Source organism: Asterias amurensis, chromosome 2 (assembly GCF_032118995.1).
Source record: "Asterias amurensis chromosome 2, ASM3211899v1".
NCBI lineage: Eukaryota > Metazoa > Echinodermata > Asteroidea > Forcipulatida > Asteriidae > Asterias > Asterias amurensis.
The window spans coordinates 28,097,821-28,110,017 of NC_092649.1; the positions used below are offsets into that span (position 1 = coordinate 28,097,821).

General features: G+C 39.0%; 1 protein-coding gene across 4 annotated transcripts in view; it reads left to right on the plus strand.

Moving 5' to 3' along the window:
* The window catches only part of LOC139954555 (A disintegrin and metalloproteinase with thrombospondin motifs 9-like), a 190,804-nt gene that overhangs the window by 164,616 nt on the left and 13,991 nt on the right, over window positions 1-12,197 (plus strand). For all 4 annotated transcript variants that reach the window (XM_071954404.1, XM_071954405.1, XM_071954407.1 and 1 more), the window contains 6 exons: window positions 6,931-7,110; window positions 7,645-7,824; window positions 8,278-8,457; window positions 9,855-10,022; window positions 10,775-10,954; window positions 11,961-12,149. In XM_071954404.1, coding sequence (XP_071810505.1) covers window positions 6,931-7,110; window positions 7,645-7,824; window positions 8,278-8,457; window positions 9,855-10,022; window positions 10,775-10,954; window positions 11,961-12,149 — 1,077 coding nt within the window. The remainder of the gene's footprint in view (window positions 1-6,930; window positions 7,111-7,644; window positions 7,825-8,277; window positions 8,458-9,854; window positions 10,023-10,774; window positions 10,955-11,960; window positions 12,150-12,197) is intronic.

Consider the following 12,197-nt stretch of genomic DNA (forward strand, 5'->3'; position numbering starts at 1 on the left):
TGGTTATCCCTACACTATGGATATTAAAATTGTACCCCTATCCAAGTAAGAGGGGTCAGAAGTTACATATACCCTAAGAAGGGGCTAAGGTACCACTTTCCAAAATTATTAATTGTGTATAAAGGTTAAAGACACTGGACACTTTTGGTAATTGTCAAAGACCAGTCTTCTCACTTGGTATATCTCAACATATGCATATGCACAAAATAACAAACCTGTGAATGATTCTTTCTCAAAAAAAAACTATGTCACTCCAGAGGGAGCCGTTTGTCACAATGTTTCATACTATCAACAGCTCCCCATTACTCGTTACCAAGTAATGTTTTATGCTAATAATTATTTTGAGTAATTACCAATAGTGTCCACTGCCTTTAAGGGTACAGTTTATTTTATAGGTAAAGTGAAACGTCCTTGTGGATTACATTAAAGGAGGGGCATTTCTCAAAATAATTATTAGCATAAAACCTTACTTGGTAACGAGTAATGGGGAAAGGTTGAATAGTATAAAACATTGTGAGACACGGCTCCCTCTGAGGTGACGTAGTTTTCAAGAAAGAAGTTATTTTCTGCGAATTTGATTTCGAGACCTCAGATTTAGAATTTGAGGTATCGAAATCAAGCATATTTAATAAAAGCACACAACTTCGTGTGACAAGGTGTTTTTTTCTTTCATTATTATCTCACAACTTTGACGACCAATTGAGCTCAAATTTTCACAGGTTTGTTATTTTATGCATATGTTGGGATACATCAAGTGAGAAGATTGGTCTTTGACAATTACCAGTAGTGTCCAGGGTCTCTTAAAAGGAGGTGAGGTGAGGTCATCTTGCCCCTTTTGTTAAAATCTCTTCTGAATCGGCCCTTTCCACACCACTCTAATCTCTGGAGGGCGACCCAGGGGAGTAACAGCAGGCCCTTTCACACTTTTGGCCCTTTTATGTTGGATCTCTTTACCCCTGGTCTACCCTGGCAAACGGACATACCCTGGGGAATATCTCCCTTTGCTTTGGTCCTAGGGATAAGCAGTACAAACCCTGTGGTATTTTTAACTGCAACCAGAACCCCCTGGAATAGGGACCTAAGGAAGTGGACAGTGTGGAAGTGTGCTGGGTAACCTTGGGGTAACAAAACTTCTGGGCCTCCCAAGGGCTGTACTCCAATGGGATAAATAAGAGATACTGAGTGGAATTGGAAAGGGCTTTCCACCTTCTCTTTGCTCCCCTTGTTGTCAGTGTCCCCCCCTTTTTGTTCCCTTATGTACCCAAACTCTTTGTCAATATTCCTTGTGCCCTTTGAGGACAAACCGTGGCATCATCGTCCCTTGACAAGGATTCTGCAATCTTGTTTATTGTTTCAACTGATCAGGTCCTTCTGACCTTCTCTATACTACCATGGCCCTCTTCACCTCTCAAGATGGTGTTTATTTGGCTAAGGATTTTGTCTTACAAAGTGTTTAGGGTACTTTTGATGGACTAATACTTCCCCCTACAGGCTGGCAATTATTGTTGGCGCCACTCCTACCTTCTTGTATCTAGGGCAATCGTGGTTTTATCTTTGCTCAGAATTGTTTTCTTCTTCACTTGTTGAATGAAAACGTATTGAGTTAGATATATTTTGTAATCAGGTACGGTGATTGAGACAGCTTAAGCAGAAATTAAGTGCTTTTAAAAAATGTTGCTGTTTAAGCAAAAGTAAGCAGGCTACCAGTCACATGTTGTGCATGTGACTAGCTTTTTTGGTTGGTTACCTTATTCTTGTAAGCACCGTTTTGTTTTGCTTAGCTACTTTTTGTTCTTATTTAATCAGCTCTATGCCCGTTCCAATATTTGCAAGATAGTTTTGAAGAGGTTAGGTCAGATCAATGTAGAAACTAATCTTATGTAATAATAATAATAATAATAATTGATATTTGGTTTGCGATAACACCATGTGTGTATAACTTGTCAGTTAGATTATGTTCTTTTGAGAATTTGTCTTGTTTTATATTCTACTATGGCGGAGTAGATTTTTCGGAATTCGGGAGAGTTCTCTAAGCAGAGAGTATTGCTTAACAAGGGTTTTCTGCTAGGCAGAAATGAGCAGGATATCACTATTATCAGTCTTAAATTGTATTTATGACATGGTAGTTTGGCTTGTAACCTTATTTGGTAGGTGAAATTTTGCTATACCTAATGATTGTACGTAGCAGCTGTTTCTAAAGATTTCTGAATTATTTGTACAATCGCATCAAGGCCTGTATGCTACGTTTTAGAAAGGACAGGGGCACCAAGGCATCTTCTCCTTGGTAATGGTAAAGGGCATCCTATTTTATGAGGAAATTAAACTTTCCAGTGGAGTATTTCAAGGGCACCAAGGCAATGAAAAGGGGGCATGGGGGTAATTGCCTCCAGTACCTCCGTAAAGTATCACGCAGGCCTGCACACCCATGAATACATGAACACCCCCCCCTTCCTGGCGACACAGTTCCCCACACCCTGTCTTTGTTAGCAATAGCACTCATGATGACATTTTGAGTCTGGCATTCGAGGAAGTCTGTTCTAAAAAATATAAAAAAGAGAAAGCACATGGTGTACAAATTCTACATACAAGCCTACATAACTGTTGTGTTAACAGTCAATTATTTGCACATGTGTAGTATTTGAAAGCCCCTGGGCTTCTTCCTCTACCAAAGCATGACCAGTGCTAACATTTTTGTAGGACACAAAACACAATGTCCACAAATTTACATTAAACTTACACAGTTTTAATACAATATAGTAACAAGCTTGGTAGAAAGCTTACCTTAAAATATTACTTTTTGAGGCGCTGTAGTTTTTTGAGAAAAGAGTAAAATTAACTTAGCACTTACAACGAATTTACTAGAATTGGTATTTTACGTGACTCTCCTGAAAAACATCACTCTGTGGTTTTCCTTATTTTTTCTCAAAAACTTGAGGACTAATGAAGCTGAAACTTCTACAGGTAAATCACATAACATATACATCTTCATTCCACTGAGTATAGGATTCATATCATTCGCGAACATGTGCACAAAACTTGATATCAAAACCCTTTTATAGGTCATGTTATTTAGTTGCTTGAAAATATTTCCCACCGTGGTAGATCTCAGTTCCTCCACTATCTGGCACTGTGCTATTTCCTCGCAGCAGATGTGATACCCACATACCAGAAGTGACAGGAATGGTGAGTTTAAATGATGGTCAGCGTGATTCCATTTGGTCATCAATCATCGTCTTCTGACCCATAAAGATCCACACACCCCCCTCCTATTTTTTCCCATTGACCTACAAGGAAATATGTTAGTTCATCTTGCTTGATCAACCCCCAGTAAGAACCGTTTGGAAAAGTGTTTTTTTTTTAAGGCAAAGTGTACCTTAGGGTTTTGGAATCACACAACTGTTTTAATCCTATATAAATGTAGATGTAAACAATGAAACTTACATGTGGAATTTTCATTTTTAAAAGGTGGACACGTTTTTTGAGATACCATCAAAAATCTGGAGCGAATATGTCTAGGCCTAATTATGGGAAGGCAGGAAGAATGATCCCCAATAGGAATACACAATCTTAGAAATGTTACTGTCATTAACACTTTTCACATTCCAATTTGGGTGGCATATAAACTGATATCTTTTTACATAACCACATTACATTACTTTGAAGTGAAATGTTTCTCAACATGCTTTATGCTTTCAAAGGCTGCTAATGCCGTAGTCTTCTAACCAAAAGTTGTTATTGGCATTAATTTTAAGATTGATTATCAAGCGTACACCTTCCAAGAGTTCAACTTCAACTAATGCCAACAAAATCTCTTGATAATCTCAAGCGAAGTTTGGATTACTCATTTATTTTGTTATCAATTGAAACTGATGGATTGTCACTTATCAGAAATTACGCTTTCCCCTACTTTGAAAGAAAAACATGTCGCGGAAATGTTTTCACTTTTCTTAATTTGATGATCAACATGTTGAATATGATTTGAAGAGAGCGGAAAATACAAGGCACTGTTTCCAACAGATATATGGCACCAGCAGGAATTTGTTGTTAATTTGGTTTGCGGAAACACCATGGGTATAATCATCTTCTTTGAACTTGTCTTGTTATATATTTACTACTGCGGAGTAGAGTTTTCGGAATGCAGGAGACTTCATACTGTACTACTACGAGAAGAAGATTTTCAGAATTCGCAGGACAGCTCCTTACATACATGAGAAGTCTCTCGAATTCTGATTATCTATTCCACGGCTGTAGAGAAGTCTCTTAAATTCCTAAATATTTACTCCACGAGTCCACGGTAATAGAATAAGTAACAAGACAAGTTCTCAAAAGAATATGATATACCTAGCAAGTAAATATACATTGATACATCACCAACAGTGCCTCAAATCCCATATAATTCGCTATTAGTTGGGTTTTAGACTAACATTCATCTGAGAGAAAGAAAACAAAACAATTCCATAGTTTCAGTTTCAGCTGATGTTGAGACTGTTTAGAAATATACATTAATCATCAAATCCCCCAATGAAACAACTGAATGAAAAGTTCTGAGTTCTCCTTACACCAATCCCAACTGCCCGAAGGGCTTTTATCCCTGCCCTAACTCTAAGCTCCCAAGCCCTAGTCATATCCGAGCAGACCAGGTGCTGTACTCCAGTTGTAGCCACACTGATCCTGTTGAGTAATGAGCGTGAAGGAGACATCTGACATGGGTTGAGTTTTCCTGTAACACAATCATGATATCACCCTCCTCCCCACTGTGAGAAAATTTCTGCTGTCACAAGAAGTGTATCTTCTTGTTTAGGCATATATTTCTTTTCCTCGTGGTTCAAAGTAAATTTAGTAGTCCTAATGTTCCAAAAACTTTTTTTGTTGCTTTGCATTTTGAAATACTGGGCATGCAAGTCTTTCTTGATTTTGTAGTGAAAATTGGTTGTCAGTTAGTCAGGAACTGGCTCCCATACTGGCTCCCATACACCCCCAAAATGCTATCCCACTAACTGGCTTCCAAAGACCAAACCAGCTCCAAATAAAAACACTCTTTCTCTGCCGACTGACTTCTCTTACAACTGTTCCACACCATTGCTGTTTCTTTCCCTCATGGTACCCTGTGAACTTTTTCTATTGTCCCTTTTAAAACTGTTCTCAATCATTCAGCATTTTATGACATAATTGTTATTTCCGTTCTTTTGGATTGTGTTTGAACTTATCTGATCTCCTTAAATTGTCTTTGTCATGTACCCTATAAAAACATTATTTCTTTCCTCCCTTAAGCTCAAGCTTTTCTTGTTTCAGTAAAACTATTTTACACCAGGTATCCTGAAGGAAATTACTTTCTCCAGAAATCTTACCTAGCATTATCATCCTTGGAGAATAATTGCCTGACTTGTTCATCCTTGGGTATGAACATATGTCATAAATTGTTTCTATGATTTACACGAGGTAGCAAGTAATGACACAGTCCCAGTGAAAAGTCCAACCTCGTAAAACCTGTTGTGGTGATAAAAGAGAAATATATGGTGGTCTCAAGTCCATTTCAATAACATTTATACTGGAGTTACCTGATTTATACTGGGTCAGTCTAGCAGATGTGTGGATCAGCATGTTTTGACAGCCTCGTTGGGGTCCCTGTATATCTGCAACATATCGTCATTACTGATTGACATTTATAAAAGTTGAGCAAGACTAATTTGCAGATCCAGCCCCATTGTCGTTATGCTTTGTTTGATTGTTTTCTTTGTTCAGATGATATTTCCTGTCAAGGGAACTTTGTAAACTTCCACAAGGGGATATAAAAGCCAATTTCAAAACAGCCAATCTCTCTCATACAAGCATTGGTTTTACATATATATTTATGAATTACACAAATCAAGAAATTGTGATTCAGTAACTAGATGACAATACTTATTGTAGTCATTGTAAAAATCAGTGGTTAGCTTGGTAGGATTTGAACCCAACACCTTTTAATTGCTAGCCCTGCAGTCTACCACTGGGCTGCAGTTAATATGCATATTTGATTTAATAGGAAAATAAAACTTCATCGTCATTAATTATTTCATGACGTGATACTGTTTTGTTAATACTTGTAAACAACAAAAATAAGTTGTACAATCATCGTTTCCAAGTAAGTCTGCAAACCTTTGTGGTAACTACATGCAGGCTTTCTCATTCACAATGTTTAACAACAAAGAGCCCATCCACACTCTGCGGATGACTTGGTGTTTTTGTTTCTAAGAAGTGTGTACCACATCCCTTGATAATAACTCTACCACTCCCAACACTTTCTACCACACTGTTAACCCATAGAACTTATAATTAAATAAAGGAAGCTGTAAAGTGCTTAAGTTGCCAGTAAGTCTGTGGTTGTTCTGGTTAGCAGTATCAAGTAGTTGTATTGTCACATGGGGCTGATTCATGTGGATTATTAGTAACCAGATCTGATTGCGACAGGGGGCTTGAATGTTGGAATTTTTTTATTTTTACTGGGTCACTCACTGAACTTGGCTTTGGGCCATGAAACATGTCTGTTACTTTGTCTAGGTATAGACCAACCTTTGTGTAGATGTGGGGTTTTCTTTTTGCGTCATGAAAGAGTGGAATGCTAGCCTTGTGGACAAGTCGTTAATGGTCGTGGTGATAGTCGAGTAACTCTTTCTAACTTAGGACTACCCTTTAGATTTTAGTAGCTCCTAGAACTAGTCTTGCCTCTGTGTAATTTCAGGCCTGAGATATAATTATTCTGAGGGGTAGCAGAAAAAGATTAGGCTATGATTTATATGAATTGTTCTCAACCATTTTGGCTTGGATTGTATTAATAGAGTTAGAAAAGTTGTTTTGAGTTTTTTTTTTCTTAAAACAAAAGTATGAAAAAGAAGCTTTTAAATCTTTTTTAGAAATGTAAATGTAATGTAAATTCTTTTATTGTTTTCATAGTGCTCGGTAAATTGTGGTGTTGGTGTAGAGACGCGGTCGGTAATTTGTCAGGATGAGTCTGGGGAGGAGAGGCCAAATGAGGACTGTGAGGCAGGGGAAGACAGGATGCCTGACACTCAGAGAGAATGTATTGAGGCAGATTGTCCAAAACCAGAGTGGACCATTGGCAACTGGAGCGAGGTTAGAAAATGTGTTTCAAATTTTGTTTGGGTGTCTGGAAGGCGGTGCTATGTTTTAAAAAGTGTTTAAAAATTTAAACAATATTGCCTGGTGTCTAGTGTCTTTTTTATGAGTTTATTTTGTGCATCATCTTGACTGCTTTATAAAAAATCCAATAGCAAAATGACGATGTAGGAGCAACCTGTCTATTTTAAAAGCTAGCCTGGCCTTGAATCTGATAGTTTAGTGTACCAAAAAGCAAAATGGCTTCTTCATGACTAGCTTTACATGAAGATTAAATCTTGTTTGATGAGACACTTGCCTCACTTTTAATTTCATAGTTAAATTAACAAAATGGCCAAAATGGCTTTCTCATAGACAGCTATTTTTACAAGTTTAATCATAATTTTCAATAGAAGACACTTGCCTTGCTTTGCTTTGAACCTCATAGTTTAGTGTATTAGAAAGATTATACCTATTTAACCATTGTTCAAAAGTTCATTTTCTTCTTTGCAATTCTCTTTCAATAAATGCTTTGCTTTCTTGTTCCTACAGTGTTCGGTGACTTGTGGGATTGGTTCAGACACAAGAACAGTTACTTGCCATGATGAGTCGGGTGTCGAGAGGCCAGATGAGGAATGCGAGGCAGAGGGAGACGGGAAACCAGACACACGGAGAGAATGTAGACAGATGGCTTGCCTAGCACCAAAATGGAATGTTGAAGGATGGAATGAGGTGAGCGAATGTGAAAGTGATCATGTCTAATGGATCGTGCAAATGTCGTGCGGATCTCATGCGGAACATACAAGCCTGATACTTCACAGAGGCAATTAAGGCGTTTGCCTCCTTGGTGCCCCTGAAATTAAAACTTCAGTAAAAATGTCCTCATAGGGTGCCTTTTACTGAGGTGAAAATGCCTTGGTGCCCTTGCCCTTTCAAAAACGAAAGCATGCATGCCTGAATGTACATTAATGAGTGAATGACTCAAACATGCACACTTAACGGGTCCAAATGGTAAAAAAAAAAAAAGAAGACTTGCAACAGTCTTACTGTGGCAACGATGCCATTTTCCTCTCTTCTTAAAAAAGCAAGATGTCGTTTTTTTTAATGCATTTGTTTTATTACAAATGACATTTGAGTATTTATCAATAGTGAGATCAACTTTCTTGTTCTTTTGTTATGTAACAGTGTTCAGTGACGTGTGGTATCGGCTCACAGTCAAGAATAGTCATTTGTCAAGGTGAGTCTGGTGACGAGAGGCCAGATAAGGAATGTGATGCAGACAGAGGCGGGACACCAGCCATGCAGAGAGAATGTCGGAAGATGGCCTGCCCAACACCAAAGTGGGATGTGGGACGCTGGAGCGAGGTAAGGATATTCGCCAGTGTTGCTCTTCTTTTAAAACGCCCTCTTTTGGCGATAATGTTACATTAGGATGGTGAAACTGCGAAATTCATCAAGTCATGTTCTATACTGGACCCCTGTCATTATCCACAATGATAAGGACAGGTGATGGCTTAATATGTCTAACATGTATGTTGGATTTAACTGCAAATCTCCAGAACTATGACTGCCATGTGAAATGATGCAAGGTCAAGGGTGTTTGTCGGCTCAACAACAGGGCCCAATTTCATGGCTCTGCTTACCGTAAGCACAGAATCGGCGATTACGGAAGCAGGCAAGCGTATTTCACGGGTTAGCGGCGAATTTGGGCTTCTGCGCATGCGTACTTCACGTTACTAGGCATTCTACGCTTAAAAGGCTAGCGCAGAAATTCGACGCTTGCACGTAACAAGGGAATCGTGATCGTAAGCGCAGAATTCGGCGGTAAGCAAAGCCATGAAATTGGGCCCAGATCTCTGGCGTAATTCACGATTCTCAAAGGGTGACATCAGATATTCAGGCTAGTCACATTCTTCCTTGTCCTGAGACGAAATGTTTTGGTAAATTTACTGAAGTACAAATTACAGTCAGCTGGTCAATGACAGGCAGCGCATATTTTTGCAAGGTTTGTAACAAGAACTGAAGTGCTAGGCTGTTCAACTTTCTGACGGACTATAAATATTTGAAGTTAAATGTCTGGCATCTAAGTTGATAAACACAGTTAGGCTTGGAAAGATTTATTTACACTTTGAGTGAAAAGGGTGGAGAGCTATAAAATTGTAGTCTGTATGTTGAGGGCTGATGAAATGTTTATCATAACTCTGTACTGCTGGTTGTAAAATGAACCCTCAAAATATTGGTCATCAGTTTTTTACTTCAAACTCAAGTTCTGGGCCCAATATCTTGACTCTGCTTACCGCGGAATATTGCGCTTATGGCGCCCTGTAAACCACATAGTTCTATAGGCTGTATGTGCAGAATTCCGAGGTAAGCATAGTCAAGATATTGGGCCAAGTCACCAGAGTTTGGGTTCAAATAAACGGTCCAATTTTATGCTCTGCTTTAACCGTAAACAAAGAATCTGCGCTTGCAGAAGCAGGGAATTCTGCGCTTATGTCAAGCTTTTTCACAACACCCTGGAGAAAAAGGGTATCTGAGAATGTTGATTGATGTGAATGATTAGTAACCTGTGCGCCCATTTGTTTAGGTAGTTTCATAAACGCTTGTGGCCCGATGAACGAGGTTCATAATTAGTGGGGCGCTTTGAAGGGCTTGCGGAAGCCCTATTATTATTATCTCGACTTTTTAAAATAACCTCAGACCCCTCACAGCAAATTGATTTGATCATCTTTTTTTTTTTTTCAATCTTAATCTCATCCCAGTGTTCAGTGACGTGTGGCAAGGGTATGCGCTACCGAGAAACTGCCTGCAAGATGAAAGACCAAGTCATGGAGGAGTCTCTCTGCCTCCGAACCAAACCAAAGACGGCCAAAAAATGCAGTCGAGAAAAATGTCTGACTTATCGCTGGAAGAAAGGCAGATGGAATCAGGTATTGGAAGACGTTCCTTCTTCTTGTTTCCCCCTCAAGTAGATTTTGTGAAGTGTCCCTAGATGAGATGAGACTATAAACATTGGGGAGTGATCATTTAGGGGATGGGGTGTTTTCTTCAGTTCATGATACCTTTCTGAGGGGACATGTGAAATATTATTTGAGAATTTCAAGGGGTGTTAAGCAGGGAATTGAAGGCAAATGCCACTGTTGCCTCATGGATCATCGAATGGGAACTTCTTGGTAAGGGCAAGGGGTGTAAGGGCAATTGGGGAGATGTATCCACAGTGAAGTTTAGAAGCCATTATTTGAAGAGACATCAAGGGGGCACCAAGTGAGAAGGCAAATATCATGAGCACAGGGACATTCAGCAAAGTGTGTGTATGCTTACAATCTGTCTCCAAATAATAATCAGAATAGTTGACCTGGCGTAACCTTGTGGTTTGTTGAACATTCCAACCATGAATCACAGTACAAAATAACTCCTGTCACTTCTTGCACAGCCATAGATGATAAAGTTGATGATAATTTATTGAAGTGTTATTTCAAGTGTACTATGACTGGCTCAATTCAAGTGGTTCATTTTCCTCGGGGACGAGTCTTTAAGGGCCGTCTGTTGGCAGTTAATTTTTCCCAGCAGAAATGTTTTCCTCAGTAGTTGTAGACTCCCAGTAGATTTGGCTTCAGAGACAATGTCATCTAACGTCAAGAATGTATTGATGACTATGGGTACTTCATGTGTTTATACGCAGTGTTCCAGTACGTGCAATGGGGGTCGAAAGCTACGCAAGGTTGACTGCATAGATAGCAAGGGAAGCCTTGTGGATGACGCCATGTGTGCCTCACGCCGCAAACCCAGAGAAAATACAAAGTGCAATACTCACAACTGTGATTCACCACGTATGACATGGCTTGCTGGACCCTGGGAAGAGGTCAGTTTCATAGGGTCATAGGCTAGAGGTCATTTTAAAAGCATGGTATTGCTTTTTAACAAATGATCACTAAGTTTGCCAGAAGTTCTATTTGATTGGGGTTTGAACAAGAGTGGGATTTGAACCAACAACCTCCAGAATACGTACATCGTTTGAATTATATGAGTGTGATTTGCAAGAAGACTATTTCCGACATCTATGTTTGAACTAAAAAGAAACTTAATAAAAAATGTCTGATCGTGAAAGAATTTTACTCAAGATTTCTTTGGAAGTTCTTAGACTATACAGACATTATTTTTGTTTCTTATTCTGGATTTGAAGGCATAATGATCATTTACCTTTTTTTTTTTATGTTTGAGATGTATTTACAGTCAGCTCTCGTTCAAAAGAGCACTACTATAAAGGCAGTGGACACTATTGGTAATTACTCAAAATAATTATTACCATAAAACCTTACTTGCTTACGAGTATGGGGAGAGGTTGATAGTATAATACGGCTCCCTCTGAAGTGGCATAGTTTTCGATAAAGAAGTAATTTCCCACAAATTTGATTTAGAGACCTCAGAATTAGTTTTTTAGGTCTCAAAATCAAGCATCTAAAAGCACAAAACTTTGTGTGACAAGGGTGTTGTTTCTTTCATAGTTATCTCGCAACTTTGACGACCAATTGAGCTCAAAATTTCACAGGTTTGTTATTTTATGCATATGTTGAGATACACTTAGTGAGAAAACTGGTCTTAATCTATTAGCTTTAGTGTCCAGTGCCTTTAAGAAGAGGTTCTGCTTGTAAAGAGTGCATTCTGAAGTTCTTAAACCCATTTACGCTTTGCAATACTTTGTTTTGCTGTCCTCTTATAACAATGTTCCTATTATAAAGAGGTAATTTTGTCAGTCCCAGAAACCATGTTATAACTAGATTTGACTGTACATGGATTTTAATTGTTTTGAAATTGTAACAGTTTTGACCTTTTGACCTTAACCCTTCCTCCCCCTCTCCCCTCATCAGTGTTCTGCCCAATGTGGTCCAGGCGAGCAGACACGATCCATTACATGCCAGGCCCAGAGCCCAGATAGCTGGGCCATCCCAACTGATGATGATTCCTGTGATAGGTCCACTAAGCCACTTAGCTCCAGGCAGTGTTTCCTTGGTGTGTGCTCAGCGGACGTTCACTGGGTTAAAGGACCGTGGAGTCAGGTCAGGGCGCCCTCTTGTGATAAAAATAATGTCAGGAATTTCTTGATA